Source organism: Hemicordylus capensis, chromosome 6, assembly GCF_027244095.1.
Source record: "Hemicordylus capensis ecotype Gifberg chromosome 6, rHemCap1.1.pri, whole genome shotgun sequence".
In the NCBI taxonomy this organism is placed as follows: domain Eukaryota; kingdom Metazoa; phylum Chordata; class Lepidosauria; order Squamata; family Cordylidae; genus Hemicordylus; species Hemicordylus capensis.
In genome coordinates this window covers 43,861,734-43,879,076 of record NC_069662.1, presented here as the reverse complement: position 1 = coordinate 43,879,076, position 17,343 = coordinate 43,861,734, and the positions used below count along the sequence as shown (strand labels likewise).

The following is a 17,343-nucleotide window of genomic DNA, read 5'->3' as shown; positions in this document are numbered from 1 at the left end:
TACTTTGTATTTTCCTGTAAAAATAACTTGTAGTTTTAAAAACCAATAACAGTTTAGGAGGGTTTTTTTTCTCTTTTTTAAAACTTGGAGCACATTCCACAGGGAAGCTCTCTTGCTTAAGCTCGAATCAAAAGAGCATGGTGGTGTGTTCATGCAGTTCCAATTCTTTTCAATGGAGTTTGGGCAGGAGAATTTCTCCATTAATTGTATCTAGTTCCCTATTATGGCCTTTATTTGCTTTTTGGTGACATGTGAAAGAACAATTAGGCTTCTGTCCTTGGAACAAATTTTGTTCTCTGATAAGCCAGCTCGCTTTAGGAAAAGCTAGGCTTTTCTTTTAAGGGACAAGGCTGTATTTCAGTGATAGAGGACATACTTTGGATGGAGAAGGTCACAGGTTTGACATCTCTGATATGTAGGACTGAGAAAGACCCCCTGCCTGGAGAGCTGCTGCCAGATCGTGGCTCCCATATTGTGCAGATCCCCATACACGCATGGGAGAGGCGTGAATGCTGTTTCTGAGCCTATATAAAGCACACCCATGCATTTTCTCAATGCTTAATAACATACAGCAACCCTGCCTTAGGAAACAATGTGGGCGTGCTTTGCTGAGGCTTGGAAGCAGTGCCTGTGCTTCCCCATATGGGTGGGGCTCTGCACAGTACAGAAGCCAGTGCAGAAAATACTGAGCTAGAGGGACAGTCAAGTGGTCTGACTCCATATAAGGCAGCTTCCTATGTTCAAAGCGGGAAGACGTAAGGGTCATGACATTTTGTCCTCACAGTCATTTCCTGCCCATATTTAACTCCAAGTGAGAACATGCTATTATTGGCTAACTGTCCAGGATGCTGAGTAATTGTGCAAAAATGCAGTTGTACTGGGGAAACAATACAGCCTTTCTCCTGTGCCCTGTATGCTCTTTGACCATCCGATATACACACATGCTCTTTGAACACCCAACACACACTAATAATCAAGAACGTTATTGTATAAGATGGTGGGAAGAATATGAAGAAAGCATTTTTGGTGTTCCCACTTTTGATGGAAGCTGCTAGACTTTGAGCTTGACTGGAAGATATGCCCTCTACTCCTGATAATGTGTTGCAATACTAGATGATTAGCGGGGGAAATATGAAGCTGCTCTATAATGCAGGGGTTCTCAACCTTTGGCCCCCAGATGCTGGACTACAACTTCCATCACCCCCAGCCAAAGTTGTTCCAGCATAATTCAGATTCTGCAGTGTGTCAAACTACACAGATTAAACATATTGTCAGGTATTTTCAATGGCCCCAGAAGTGCAGTTAAGGTACGCCGGGGAAAGCTCAAGGCAGTCTGGATGTGAGGAATGCTGCCTACTTTCCAGGTGCATTTTCATCTGCTTCAGTGGCTGATATGATGTGCAAGAAGCAGCAGCACTATTTCAACCAGCAGTTGTGCAAACTGTGTCCCCATAGTTTCTCCTATTGTGGCGAATGGGACAAACTGTGGGGGTGCAACTTGCACAACCACTGGTTGGGACAGCATTGTGCTGCTTCTGCTTCTGTGTACCTAGCAGCAGTGGCACCAATTCTTCCAGCCTTGTTACCCTTGTGCACATGTCAGCCATCTTTGTTAAAATGAGTTTATCACAATTGTACATAGAGGTGACCAAAAAGGCCTGTAATGATGGCGTACACCCATAGTGGTTATTCATTTACACAGGGGAGAGGGCCATTCTGCACATACCAGGAGGTACATCTATCTATCTATATAATTTTCTAAGATGTACCTGTGGCTAGTCCCATGCATGGCAGCTCTCGTGAGAGTTTGTGAGCAGAAGCACTGTGGTGATTGGGCAGTGGGGAATCCATATGCAGATAGGGAGGAGGAGCTTGTGATGGTTAAGGTCTTTTGGAATGCAACTGTTACTGGTTGGAAGATGTTCTTGATTGTAGAGGAGAGGAATCTTTATACACACACACACACACAAAGCATAGTGGTCAGAGGTCTGTGAAGAGAGGGGTCGTGAGGGAGGAAAGAGCCTCTTCCGGAGAAGGAGGCTGCCACTGTGTGAATTAGATGAGGAAACAAGATGAACAAGATTTGTTAACTCAGGAAGAGAGAGAGAGAGAAAGAAAGAAAAAAGGGAGGGGAAGAAAGACAGAGGGGAAGAGCGAGTGTAGGAGACAGAACGAGAGAAAAAGAAGGGAGGGGAAGAGAGAAAGAAGGAACGGATGGGCCCGAGCCTGTCAGCGGCCTGAGGGGAATGAGTGGCCATGGTGGCGCCTATTGGCAGCAAGGAAGGGCCCAGTCAACCACTGCTTCTGTTTGGGGCTACCAAGGCCATTGGCGGAGGCAGGTAAGGGACAGGCTCGAGCCTGTCAGTGGCCTGAGGGGAATAAGCGGCCATGGCGGCAGCGAGGAAGGACCTGGTCAACCGCTGCTGCTCCTGTGGGGAGGAGCAGGAGTGGGGCTTGGGTGAGGATGGGGAGGTCTCTGGGGATAGGAGACTGCAGCTTGGCCAATAGGCGCCAGCAATGCTGCAGCCGCGACCAAGAGGGGTGAGGGGGGTGGGGTAAAGGGACGGAGGAGTGCCCAAGAGGGGTGAGGGGGATGGAAGCAACTGGATGGAGGAGGAGGAGTAGTAGTGCGGCTCAGGTGAGGGTGGGGAGATCTCTGAGGTGAGGGGGGCTGTGGCAGGGGGTGAGGGGAGCAATCAAGTACTAGCACGCAGATGCTCTGTGTGGGTTAAACTAGTTCTTTATTATTACAACACCACACATTCCCAGAATCTAGGCTGTCTAGAGTGGTTTGTAGCTGCACAAGAAAGGAAGTTGCCTAATCCTAAAGAAGCTGTAAAGCCTGGATGGCTAAATTAGGAAAGTCAGCTCTTGGTTTCACGCTTTGTTCTTAGCCATGTGAATGGCAAAACAGCAACCCCTCCAACTTTTATTCGCTCAAGGTGGGCTCAGTGATCCTCCAGGCCTTACAATGATTAGCTTTGTAATATCTGCTGAGATTAACTCAAAGCTGCTGGAAGTCTTGTCCCCAGAGCTGTGGGGTCAGGGTTACAGTTGCTCAGTGGTGGCTGAAAGCCCATGTGAATCGGTGTTAATTAATTAATTAAGCCTGGTGTTTGGGGAAAGGTTCTGAGGTAGCCTAGCTAAGGCCTCAGGGCTTGCTTCTTCCCAGTGTTGGGCCGTACAGGTTATCATGTCCACATGAATAAGGCTGTTTGCAGCAACCAATAGAAAATGACCTCTGCCCAATTTGGGAATGTGCCACTTCATACCTGATTTCTGTGGGCATCATTCTCCAAACCTTCCACTCTGGTCCTCACCTCCAAATTCAGCCTAAACAAAACCAGGATAAATACTATGGCTGCCCCTTCCATTTAAAACGGTCAGTGCTCAGCCCTAAAAACTAGTGAAATTCAGGTGTGCTGTCTCTGAGCACATGAGGATTTCCCCTTACTAATGCATAAGCACTGCTCTTCTCCATATATTTGAGGTGGAAAGGAACTAGCTCAGATTCTCTGCAGCCCTCAGGCGATAGGAGGAGGACTGTGTATCCTCAAGGAGCCTTCAGTGTGGAGGTAGAAGAGGCATGTATCTCTCCTTTCCACTTGTATAAATATTCCTGAAGGCTGTGCGGTTCTCAAACAGATTTATATAAGTGGAAAGGGCTTTTGGAGGGAAGGGAGAGCTGCAAAAATCGCTTCTCCCAATCCCTTCATGCCTGGTCCAGTGCAGAAAGAAACCTTCAGCGCAGGGACTCCCCTTCTGTCGCCCAAGGGCTGCAGAACAAGTCAGCCACTGCATCCCTACAGATCTTAGTGAGCACAGGGGCACTATGGGTAACAGCTTCCAAAGTGGGGTGGATGTCCCGCCCAGGAGCTGTCACTCACCCCCTCCAGACAGGTGCTCACAGTTATGGCTCTGTTTGTCTGAAGGAGGAAGTGCAGTAAGCATGTTGACCAACTGTGAACAGCAACCTCCTGTGATCTGGGTTGCTGCTCAGAAAAGCACACCGGCCATCACAGTTATAGTGCTTCCCCCTCCAAAGAGTGCCTTGCTTGAGGGGGTGAATGATGGCTCTCCAGATTGCCTCCTTACACCCAACCCATACTGTCTTAATTTAATACTAGCCAACCCGCACAGAGCATCTGTGCTCTTTTTGGGGCCAGCTGTATCCCCCTCCCCACTCTCTTGCCCCCTCCCCTCCCTCCCCACTCTCTCTTGCCCCCTCCCCTCCCACTCTCTCTTGCCCTCCCTCTCCCTCCCACCCCTCTCTCTCACCCTCCTGCCCCAGTCTCTTCTGCCCTCCCCCTCCTCCTCTTCTGCCCTCCCCCTCTCCCCCTGCCCCACTCTCTCTTGCCCCCTCTCCCCCTCCCCATGCTCCACTCTCCCTTGCCCTCCCTCCCCCTGCTCCACTCTCTTACCCTCCCTCTCCCTTCCCCCTGCTCCTCTTTCCTGCCCTTCCCCTCTCCCCTCCCCCACTCTCTCTTGCCCTCCCCTCCCCCCTATTTCTTGTCTTCCCCCTTCCCCCTCCCCCTGCATTTTATTTTACAGTACTTACTGGGCGGCAGCCGCCGCCACTCCTTCTCCCAGGCGGCGAACACGGAAGTCCTTCCGCCCTGTTCCCTCCCACCCCAGCCTCTCGCGGGCATCTGGCCTCGGCAGCCGGTTCCGCCTGGCCGTGAGCTGCCTCTGCGGCCGAGCCCAGCGCCTCCGCAGCCTAGCCTGCTGCCGGGCTGAGTGCCGCCTTTGCGGCCGGCCTCTTTGAGGCCGGCTACCTCTCCCCCACCCCCACCTTCTTGCCCAGGCTGCCGGGCCGAGTCCCGCTGCTGTGGCCGGGCCCGCCACTGCCTCGCCCGGGCCCGCTGACTCGCCTCCGCAGTCGGGCCAGGGCTGCGGCTACCGTTGCCACCCACAGCCTGGCCCGCCGCTGCCCAAATTCACCTGGGTGCGCTGCGCCAGCCAATCAGGCGCCTCCACAGCCCAGCCAATCAGCTGGGCTGCCGGGATGCATTTTCTCAGGGCACACCTAGGATAAAAATATATATAGATGGTAGGATGTCAGACCTCTGGGACCAAGTCAATTCTATGACAGTTCTATGAGCAATGCAGCATTTCGTATAATGTAATGAAATGGTTAAACAGCAGCTACTTGGTTGATCTAGTATTGCTTGTTCTAAACCAATCCTACATCTAAAATTCAATGATGATGAAATCAGTCTTTCCTCTGATCTATCCAGAGGCCTTTTTATCTGATCTGGCTAGCACAGGAATGTGCTTGGCATGAGCCGGGAATTGCTGACCATGTCAGTTACATCAGCAGCACAGATAGTGCTGGGAAGTTACTGTTCTCCTGAGTGTCGTAACAAGGGAGAGGACTGTGCCTTTGCATAGAGGCCGTCCTTGGACAAAGGGTGGGGAGACCGGTCGGACATCAGTGCCAACAGAGCGTGTTACGTTGGCACCAATGCTAACTAAGCAAAGAGGCACTTCTTAAAAGTGGTGATTCCCTTTACTGAGCAGGGGGAGAGCAATTGGCTCTGTCCATCCCCAGCACACCATCCCTCCAGTGGCTATTGCTGGTGTCATTAAAATACATCATTCCCATGGTAGTTAAGTATTTCTCACATTACAAGATTCATTTCATAGGAAACATAGAAACATAGGAAACTGCCATATACTGAGTCAGACCATTGGTCTATCTAGCTCAGTATTGTCTTCACAGACTGGCAGTGGCTTCTCCAAGGTTGCAGACAGAAATCTCTTTCAGCCCTATCTTGGAGAAGCCAGGGAGGGAACTTGAAACCTTCTTCTCTTCCCAGAGCGGCTCCATCCCCTAAGGGAAGATCTCATAGTACTCACATGGAGTTTCCCATTCAAATGCAACCAGGGCAGACCCTGCTTAGCTATGGGGACAAGTCATGCTTGCTACCACAAGACCAGCTCTCCTCATGCCTCCTGGGAATGCAGAATACTTACTAAATTGGCAACATCGGGGTTGCTTCCGCTTACCCTGCTTAAAATGGAAGTACAACAAGCCCGTGCCTTGGTGAAACAGAAAATATTAGACACGGAGCGGCAGGAAGATTTATCTAAGTCGCCGGGTTTTTATTGTAACGATACCACAAGGTACTTTGTTGCTCCTTTATCCTATCTGCAACAGACATCCCCAAATATAGGTTGGCTTTTACACAGGCCAGATGTAGATGCCTTCCCTCTGCTGTTCTGGAAGGTCGCTACAGTGGGACTCCTTATGCGGAGCGTCTATGCCCCTGAGGTGATGGGGAAGTTGAAACAATTGAACATGCTTTGCTTCATTGCTCCTTTTATGGGGACTTGCGTTTAGAATTAATATCTTCACTGCTGGCACGTTTTCCAGGAAATTCGCCTAGTCAACAAGTGGCTTTCCTGCTTGAGGACAGTATTCCTGCCATCACTCGGAAAGTCCCCTCTGAATCACCTAGAACACAAATGGTCATATCCCTTACCAGCTCCTACCCCTGGACTTCCGGGCCAAAGTCCAGGGCCTCCACACACCCCTGCGAGCCCCCAGATCCTCTTTAGTCTGTCCCAGTTGGTGTGGTCATACTGCTGCTGGCCCATGTTGTGCTGGGCAGCCGAACATGATCGTGACCTGCACCGGGCATGACCTCTGCTTTAGAGACAAGAGAGCGGGGTGGGCAAAGGAATATGTGGGATGGGAATATATTGTTGCATGTTGAATTGCTTCTGTTAGGGCAATTTTGCATAAATATACCAGTTTTATAGTCTTACATTGAGTTGCTGTTTGTGCCCTCAAGAACCCACGTGTTCAAAGACTGTGTGTTACAATGTATGTGTGTATATGGCAGGGCTGCACAACTCAAATGCCCTACTGGGCCGGAACCATCCACAACTTGGCGTGCAGGGGCCAAAGTCAATTTTAGCACATTACATTCAAAATATTACTAGTTACTTGTGGATCTATTCCCCCTGTCAATGGACCCATAGTTTCAACCAAGGATAGTGGCCAGAGAATAGGTCCTGTCCTTGCTCAATCAGTGGAGCCCCTAGAATCATGCCAGCCCCAAACAAATGCCAAGTCCTCTCCTCTCCCTAAATTGTCATTGCTTTCAGGCTGCAATCCTAGGCATGCATAAATGGGAGTAAGCCTTGCTGGGAACACCATGGAACATATTTATGAAAAAAAACGTGCATAGTATGGCGCTATAAGGCAGTTCCTGTGTTGCTGCACGATACCTGGGGGCCGGTAAAATAGCCCCTATGGGCCGAATCTGGCCCGTTGTGCAGGCCTGGTATATGGGGATGATGCTTAACTTGCAGTGGGGTGGGGAGGCCTCCAAAAGCCTTTAGGTCTGGGCTCCAAAATTACCTAGGTGCACCTTGGCCAATGGTATCATTACATAAGTCGTCATAATTGTACGACAACCAAGGAAAGCTTACAGGCCACAGGCCAATGGGGATTGGGCCTAGCAGCAGCAAATGATACAACCAGCAGGGGGTTTCCAGTGGTTTTTATTTCAAGAGGAAAGAGGAAGCAGGCAAGTCTGGAACGCTGGGGAAATACCAAAAATATTCTCTGCCCTGGGCACCTTCCATGTAGGGCTCACCAAGACCCAAGAAGCCCTCAGTGACATAGGCTTCAGAACCTCAGGGAAGACCCCAGGAGCCTTGCTGTCCTGTACAAGACTCAGTGAAAGGAACAGGAGCTGCACAATAAGGCTGGTACAGGGCATTGTTTTGGAACACTGTGCCTGCCCAAGGCCTTCCCCTGGCTGATTTCTCTCTCATCTTTCCAAAGTCTGGCAATGGTCTCTCTTTGTCCCTCCTCATAACTGTGGGTGGGACTGGAGATCAGCTTTTTGCACAAAGTCTTCCTTGTGAGTGCCATCGCAATACGGAGGGTTCTTGGTGCATTTGCAGCCACATAGCCAGGCCTCTTTTGCTTCCTCCAGTTTGAACCTCAGAGGAGATATTTCTGGGGCATCTCTTTTATGGGATCCATCACAGAAAGGCTGTGGGGAACAAAACAAAACTTCAGATTTTTATTTTTTTTAAGCAAGCAAATATCACAAGGTGTTTGTTTTTTTAAAAAAATTTTTTAGAGAAGGCCAGCTGATTTCAAATTAAGAGTTTTGGTGTGATCAACTATAGTGACAGAACATAGATAGGGATCTACTGATAGATCTCTTAGTGATTTTCAGGAGATCCAGCAAGTGTTTCTGACTCTCAGTTGTCCAAAGCAGCAGCCAAAGGCTCCTCCCCTCCCCAAATTGGGCAGCTGAAATGAAGAAAGTTTGGGGGGGAACCAGAAGTGGGTTTTTGTGGGGAAGGACTGCAAGCATGTGGTCTGGGCATGCAGGCAACCTGTTTCTTAATTCTAAATGTATGTCTGCTCCCCTGAGCCACTATTTTAAATCTGCTCACTACTTTGAGTACCAGCAGAGCAGCAAGGACTGCATGTATGGCCCTTTTACTTAAAAAGGTGAAATTATATCAATCGGGATCAGCAATTTGGCAGGAAATGGGGGACTGAATCCAGTCTCATTTATCCTCCTTCCAAAGAGCTTTTTAGAAAGGCTACACTGTGCAGCTCCAGCTACTGATAGCGACTGGACAAGGTGTGCACAGTATGGCTGGCCCCAAGGTTTCTTTGCAGCCTTGAAGGTAAAATGTGCCGAGTTGGTGTCGACTCCTGGCGATCACAGAGCCCTGTGGTTGTCTTTGGTAGAATACTGCCCTCTCCCCCTTGTGTTTTGCTACATGCTGACAGTAGACAACAGCTCATTAAGTGCTAATTAGCATTTGTATCTCACCCTTCTTCCCAGGAGCTTAAAGTAGAGTACTTGGGGTTCTTCTGCTTTTTTCTTCTCACAATAGCCCTATGAGATGGGCTACTTGAGGTCCGGGGTTACCCAGTAAACTTCATCCCTGAGTGAGGATTTGAACCCAGACCTCGCTGTTCCAAGCCCAACACTTTAATCATTTACACCACACAGACCCTTGCCTTAAATAATCAAGGGTTGACTTGGACACTAATTGCTCACTTTCATTTTCAACCCCTGTGTCTGACATAAGGAAAATTACTCACAGTAGTCCATTCAGTGGTGTACCAAGCTCTGAAGAGGCCAGTGTGCAAGAACTAAACATGGGCCCCATCAGATAATTTCCCCATAGGGATCAATGGGAAACTCAAAAAGATTAATAACTCTGAGAATTATCAGCACTCTCTCCAAACTAGAACTCCCAGGATGGTATAAAACACACAGATATTTGCCATGAAGAGAACTGTTACATCTCTCCCCAGTGCTGAAGGATGACACTTTGCCTCCACCTCTACAGGGACAATTATGACATCACCTGTGGGTTTTCCTATTATGATGCGCTCCTTGTCACCTTGGTGATGGCTAAAGTTCCATCACCAAGCTTTAGCCATCAAGGTGTGGAGGATGCTGGAGAAGAAGCAGCACCTCACAGGGGCAGCTTGGTTCTCCCACCGATCCCGAGAATAGATTGGATAATCATGACAAACTAGTTCTGCTCCTTTTAAATATACTAAGGAGTGTTAAGGCTGCCAGGTAAGAAGTATTTTTCTGTTCTAGAATAGGGATTTGTAAGGGCTGGAGGCGGTTTGAAACCAAGCGATCCAGCCTATCAGGATATTATTTCAGCATCTCTAAATGCCAAATTATTTAACTTCCTTTCTTTGTTTGGCTCTGTAAATAACCTTTGCCAAGGCTTAATTCTAGAGACAGGAGAGGGGAAATATATGACGTTGCCTGGAGAAGAATCTTCACTTGGAAATAGACCAACTTGAACAGGAAACTACAGGCAAATGGACAACAATAAGATAATCTTCATTTTGGGAATCATCTGGAAAAGCTAAAAAATAATAATAATTCTGCCAAGTTTTAAGAAAATTAACACGTAACAAAAATCATGATGCAAGGTAAGGAAAAAGACTTGTTGCACTGTGCCAGAAAAAGGGAAGCAAAAAACTTCAGCTATTAACACCACCAGCACCAAGGTATGCTTTATTGCTAAAGAAAGCAGTCATTTGGTTTATTTCCTGGAGAATGAAAGGCAACACCACCACAATGTGCTTTATTAGCAGGAAATGGCTTGGTTTGAATGCACGGTTTTTAATCAGTTTGAGAAAGCAACAAACTCTTAACAAAAAGGTCCGATGATACACACTGTTGCACTGTTTCAGGAAGTGTAAAAGATCACAGGTGCTCACCATCCACATTGAGGTGACTGATGTGGTCACCACCCAAATTGAAAGTTCTCGTGGTGAGTCCTGAAGAAGTAAGTCCTTTTTTGCCAAAGCAAATGGGTATTGGGTTTCTTTTTCGGCCCACTGGTCTTGTCACAGAAGACATCTATCATGTTTAAATGTTGATCTGACCATTTTGATTATTGTTTTGCCAACTGAAAGAAAATTTTCTAATTTACAAGGAATTGTAATCTATCTGTTCTCGCAAGAGAAAAAGAGATACGTTTCCAAGGTAAGCAAAAAACAGACCTTTGTCTTGAATGGGAACAGATTTGTGCAGAGAACTGGATGTGGGGGTGGAGGCAATCTTTATTTGTAGGAAATGTCTTGGCTTGAAAAGCATAAAGCAATTCATAGTTTCCCTCAACCTTAAGAAAGCAACAAACTCATAACAAAAATCTGGTGTGAGGTAAGGAACATCAGATTGTTGCTTCATTTCAGGGCATGTGAAACATCACCAGCGTGGAAACAGACCCTTAAGAAGCAAATCATTTATTGCTAATGGAAGTGGCTGCCTGGTTCCATTTCTAGCTCTGACCTTTTCAGACCAACTAAAAAAAGGTTTCTAAAACTGTTTAAAAGTGTCACAACTGATTTGTTTCATGGCAGAAAGTTATAAAAAGTTCTGCAACTGAATCCACCACTCTGTCCATCATTCAAGCCTCATCAGAAGGAAACTGCTCCTTGTCTTAATAAAAAAGGAGTAAAGTAACCCCCCATTTTTGCACCTTATATTATAAATCCAGAATGGCTAGGCAGAACTCAAATTTCACATATGAGTAGCACATGATGGTAGCATTAAATGTGTTGATATCAGTCTACCTCTTGATTTTTAATGATTTTTTTAAAAAACTTGATTTTTAAAAAATCATTAAAAACCAACAGACAGATTTCCTTGAACGTCCACAGATTTAATCCTACAATCATGTAGGAACACCATGTGAAATTTCAAAACTTTCTACCCAGCCATTTGTGAACTATTAATATTTTTTAGTTTCCCATTGATTCCTATGGGAAAATTATGATTTAAGTCAGGAATTTGGGCACAGCACCCTCTAGTGACAACTCATGCTAACTTGGCAAAGAGGCACCTTTTAATGTGATTCTCTTTATTTGGCAGGGGGAGAGTAACTGGCCCTATCCACCCCAGCACAGTACCTCCAGTGACTGTTGCTGGTGTCTATCTTATGTTTCTTTTTATATTGTGAGCTCTTTGGGGACAGGGCTCCATCTTATTTATTTGTTGTGAACTGCCCAGAGTTAGGGCGGCCCAGGGTTAGGGCGGTATAAAAATGCACTAAATAAATAAATAAATAAATATATTATTTCTCTGTGTAAACTGCCCTGAGCCATTTTTGGAAGGGCGGTATAGAAATCAAATCAAATCAAATCAAATCACTAAATAAATAGCACATGTTTCTTCAATTATAGATCTGCCCGAGTTCACTGACATAAAAAGGACAAGTTAGGCATTATCTAACTTGTTCTTCTGATTTCAATGGGACTACTTTGAGTAATTTCCCTCATGTTAGCTTGTCTTTCCCTTTTAAACCTGCGACTTTGCCCTGGACATAAATGAACGGAAATCAGAGGGCTCTTAGTCTGTGTCCCCTGAGAGGGATTAGTGATCAGTTATTGACTCTGTGCACCTCTTCCACATATGCAGGCAGTGGCTCCCTTTCCAGGACATGTGAGGTAGCACCCCTAGAATTTTGGCACACCAGTTTCCTAGGCTGCCTATCTTGTTGGGCCAGCCCTGGTGAGAGTCAGTGTGGTGTAGTGCTTAGAATGTTGGACTATGACCAGCGGGACCCAAGTTCAGAGCCCCACTCAACCATGAAATTCACTGGGTGATTTTGGGCCAGTAACCTGGGTTGTTGTGAGGATAACATAACTAGGGATGTGCATGAAGCATTTTGTGCACATCCGGGAGGTGGGCAGGCAGAGAGCGGTCACTTGAAGAGGGGGAAGGCAGGTCTTACCTGCCCCTCCGTTGCTCCTCCACCGTCCCAGTGCAGCGCTACTCCTAATAAGCAGCTGGGTTGTCTGTTGTGAAAAGCTTCACTGCCCGGTTATGTTTGTTTGGGAACTAGAACTTCCCTGTTCCAAGCAACCTGTGGGCAGCATCAGGAAGGAAATGGCATCTGAGCATGTGTGGTCTCCATCTTGAGTGGTCAGCAACACCATGCTGACTACTCAAGATGGCGTCCGCACATGCTCAGAAGAGACTTTGAAGAGACTTTGTGGTCCAGAAGGGGGAATATTTATTGTTGGCACACAGTCCCCAATCCTCCTCCCTACAATTCATCCCTTTGCTTCAATTCTCCCAATCCACTCTCCAAATAAAACAAAAACTCCAATGATGGCAACCAGGACCTTGAAATTAAAAAGAAAAGGAACTGGCCTATATTTTATCAAGAACTACAAATACGTCAAAGTTAAGTACTTTTGAATGTGCTTAATTTCAGTGAGAAAATGCACACTTATCTCATCCACTAAAGTTTAAGCACATGCTTAACTCTCCTACTGAAATCAAGGAGGGAAAGTGCTTCTCTTGATACAAGAGAATTGGCCTCATTCGCCACAGCATCACCATTCTTCCTCATGCTCAGATCACGCACCGAATCAATGAGGCACTAAAGCATGTCTTTAAGTGGACCAAATTCAAATTTTGTTAAGACAGGGCCTTTGAGGAAAGTAGATCCCATTCAACCAGTACAGAGAGGAATACAGAAGGACTCCTTTTCTGGGCGCTTTCCAGATTACACACTACAACAGTGTCACTACATATCTGCTAAGTGTGTTTCCGTACTTCCTGTGTTGTGACATTGCAGTCCCTATGCTGACAGCAAGGTGCCGTACACGTTTCCGATGCCACCTTTTGGTTTTTATCTTTGCATTACAGTGCTACAACATTGCATGTGCATCGCAAAAAGGTAGCTGTGTATTTTCCTGTTGCAGGTTTGAGACTGCTCCCCCTGCTGGTGGCTTTGTGTAACAAACAGCTGGACTTTTATTTACGTTTTCAATATGATCCTGTCAAGCCGAAACATTTTACCAAGCTGAAGCATTACACACTACAAATTACTGTTGTAGTGTGTGTAATCTGGAAAGTGCTCTGGGGGAAAGGGTGAGACGAGAGTTACCTGTTTTTTGCTGTGGCCACAGGCACACCAAGCGTAGGACTTCCCTGCTTTTAAGTCCACTTGAAAGGGATTCTTGGCTGCGATCACTGGGCAGGGTAAAGATGTCGAAGCAGTGGAACAGCTCCTTATCTGCAATGTGGTGGTGATCAGGGGAGAAATGAGGTGGTTACTAAAAAGAATGAGATAGTTAGCTATGGAGGGACTAGGGTTGCCAGGCCCCGCAGTTTGCCACCAGCAAAAATATCTACAGCCTCATCTCCCAAGGAAGGGGCAAACTTAAAAAGCATAGGGGAGAATCTCCGAGTCACAACCTGGCAACCATTCACATATCTCAACAGGCAGCAAATGGCAGCCACAGGGAGGATGGGGAGAAAGATGCACAAATTCCATTTCTAGGCATGACAATGTGCTGTGGAATGCAGACATAGATGCGCATATTAGAGCACCTGCTTTTTGCTGTGTTTTCATGTACAAAGCCATCCTTGAGCTCATATTTGGGGTCCCCTTGTCAAAGTGACCAGGCACATTGTGTTGGGCTTTGCTTGGCCCTGTGATATGCACCTTGACTCACTTCACTGGTTCCTCCTCAGCAGGGTGGTCATTGCTCATGATTTAGGATGCAAACCGTCTTGGGATGCGAGTTGAAGCAGTGTAGAAATGCATAAAATAAAAAATGAGTGATGCACCAGTGTGCAGGCTGATCCCTGCAAGAGTTTGTGTGGTGGATGGACAGGGCCCACTTTGCACGAGAGGAATAAATCAAATAACCCTAAGTTTTCTTCCAACTCTGTGATACAAAGTTATATCTACATCCATATATCAGCTTAACACCAGTCAGTCAGTCAGTATATTCGTATGACTCGAGTTTCCAGTTGGAAAATGACAGCTTGTACTAAAATTTATATTGACAAAATGAGAGATTTTAACATCAAAACCACTAAATTCCTGAAGGATTTTGTTGCAGGACAAGAGGGTTATAACAGACACTGCTTTGTGGGAGAAGAAACTGGAGAGAAATTAATGGAAGCGAAACAAAAAGCAACCCAAGAATGGCACAGTTATGCCCCCAATCAGCCAACCAATCAGATTTGCAGGGTTGACTGGAAGGGAAGGAAGAAGCAAACCTAAACTTGGGGAGAGTTCCAAGCTACTTAGTACCTACTCCTGTTACTACTAGCCTGTTAAAAATTATTGTTTCCTCAAAAGAATTCTGGGAATTGTAGTTTGACGGCAGTGCGGACAATGATCTCTTGCCTACTTCACATGACAGAACCGCAGTTCCTAAGGTTCCTTGAGGAGAACGTGTGACAGTTAACTCAGTTATATCGGATCAATTCCCCACGCGCCCTCACAATCAGGAATACTAACGGAGTGAGCTCTCGGTTTTTTAGGTATGCTTAGGGGCGGAGCTCAACCGCATCAATGTTTATAATATAAGCTGTAGGTAGTAATTAATCTAGCCTAAATTGGTGCGTTTCTGTATAATCATTTTTGGAGACTAAAGCAGCATTCCGACCCTTTTGCCTTTCTAGGGGAATGCAATGTAAACTCTTCCACTTATTTAAATGAAATAATCGAGAATTCATTAGCTCTGCGTCCAATGGAGGATAGTGGACGATTGCCAGGCCGGGATAGATTGCGGGGTTGCCTTTTGCAAACACTCGAGGCTACTCTGCTTACCTGGGAGAGACGAAGCCTAGCAAAAGAAGCAACCAGAGAAGCTCCGCTTCCCCGTAGCCCCGGCATGCTTTAGAAGCAAACTCCTCCTCTTCTTTCCCAGGGTCACCTTCCCCCCCGCCCCTCCTCACCAGCCCCACCGGAAGCCGCAAGAACGCAAAGCCCGAGCGATTGCAAGCCCTGAGCTGGTGGCAAAGCGTTCCTAGGCAGCTTCTGATTTCACTGCAGAAACTGAGAGCGAGGCAAGAAGATGCAAGGCGGCTGAAGGATGTTTGTTTGGCTGCCTTGGCTTAGTGTTGCTGGAGGAAGCAAGGATTGCTTTGAAGGAGAGACACCTAAAACACTAGTTGACTGACAGTGCAGCTGTTGGCATTGCTTTGATATCTTACTTCGAAGAAACAAGAAGTTTAGTTGTAGGCGTTTTATTTCTGTAGGAGCGGCAGAACTACATTGCAGCTGAGAGGAAGAATACATAAATGCGAATGCTTAGCATTTATGTAGACTTACTGAATATGCAAAGTGCTCTTGTCTTGCTAACTGAGCAAAGAGAGACACCTTTTAAAGTGGTGATTCTCTTATATTTAGCAGGGGGAGAGCAACTGGCCCTATCCAGTCCCAGCACAGCAGGATCCGTCCAGTGGCTGTTGCTGGTATCTGCCTTTATTTTTCTTTTTCGATTGTGAGCCCTTTGGGGACAGGCGACCGTCTTATTTATGTATTCTTTACTTTTCTGTGTTAACTGCTTTGAGAAGTTTGGTTGAAGAGCAGTACATAAATATTTGTCATGGTATAATTTCAGTAATCACAGCCTATCTATAGCCTTATTCACACCTTATGTTTCACTCACCTATAATCTGTGCAGAGTGTATGGATGGATCTGTATGCATTGCAGTTATGCACACGTGGTCAAAGCCCAAGACAGTCCTGCACTTCCTAACTGTACCCTGCCTTTGAGGGGTTTGTGCCCAGTTTCAACTTGAAAATGAACACATGTACTGGCTGGTTTTCTGACTGCAGATTGCAATTATTCTTTGATGTAAACACCAGGGTTTTTTTGTACAGAGGTAGTGGTCCGGGGTGGGGGTGAAGGAAGAGAAAGGTCCGTGTGAATGGAAAATCTCTCTGTGGCACACAAACCAGAAATATAGACACAATGACTGCCTTGAGCTCTGGGGACGCTTGGGCTGGGTCTGCTTTCCCCACCGTGTATTAAATGAGCAAAAGACACCCTGTTAGGAGCCAGGCAAAGGTGCTTATCACAACCAGCGAGGCCCTGCAGTATTCATCCTCGCAGTACCATGCAGGGAAATCCCTCCCTGGCCCACATGATGTTTACAATAACAGACCCTGCCACCCTCACTCCCCTTCCTCCAACCTCTTGTTCCTTGAGAAAACCTGCAGCAGCTAAACTAGATTATGCACATAAACAATTGTCCTTGTTTATCAGGACCAGTTTCCCATTTTCTGGTAGCTATCCATAACTCAGCTGACTCTTGCCTTTTTAATACAATAAATTAATGTGTACTAGTCAGCACCACCTAATGGTGCAGTGGGGAAATGACTTGACTAGCAAACCACAAGTTGCTGGTTCAAATCCCCGCTGGTATGTTTCCCAGACTATGGGAAACGCCTATATCGGGCAGCAGCGATATAGGAAGATGCTGAAAGGCATCATCTCATACTGTGCGGGAGATGGCAATGGTAAACTACTCCTATATTCTACCAAAGACAAACACAGGGCTCTGTGGTTGCCAGGAGTCAACACTGACTCGATGGCACACTTTACCTTTAGAGTCAGCACCAAGCCTCTAGAACCTAAATCTCTGAAGCACAGTTCAGAAATCATGCTGTATGAGTGTACAGATGTCTGTGCACTCATACATGTGTTTGTGTGGATGACTATACCTGTGTTCATTTTAAAAGTGAACTTGGGTACAGGCCCTTCAAATGCATGATTCAGATAGGAAGTGAACTTCTGTATTTGATTTCAGCATAACATGTGAATGACTGTACTTCTGTACAGATCTGTACCTGTGTACACCCAGATGAGTGTGAACATAACGCATGAATGGGCTATGTGGGGTATGGATGTATCTTGACTGTCCATTGCCAATATTCTTTTTCACAAATGACCACAATGTTGACATGTGACAGCCTTTCTTTAATGGTGCCTTTCTGCACTACAAACAAGCAGAGCAAAGAACCCAAATTTCTTATAGTGCTGGCTTTGCAGTGTATTTCCATCCT

At 46.5% G+C, this 17,343-nt stretch overlaps 1 protein-coding gene across 1 annotated transcript; it reads right to left on the bottom strand.

Annotated features, from left to right (window-relative positions):
• Positions 1 to 7,496: 7,496 nt before the first annotated feature.
• Positions 7,497 to 15,240, bottom strand: CISD3 (CDGSH iron sulfur domain 3). Its single transcript, XM_053260003.1, has 3 exons — positions 15,100 to 15,240; positions 13,420 to 13,548; positions 7,497 to 8,012 (listed from the first exon to the last, which is right to left on the bottom strand). The coding sequence occupies exons 1-3, from the start codon at positions 15,163 to 15,165 to the stop codon at positions 7,827 to 7,829; spliced, it is 381 nt and encodes a 126-aa protein (XP_053115978.1). The 5' UTR covers positions 15,166 to 15,240; the 3' UTR covers positions 7,497 to 7,826.
• Positions 15,241 to 17,343: the final 2,103 nt, after the last annotated feature.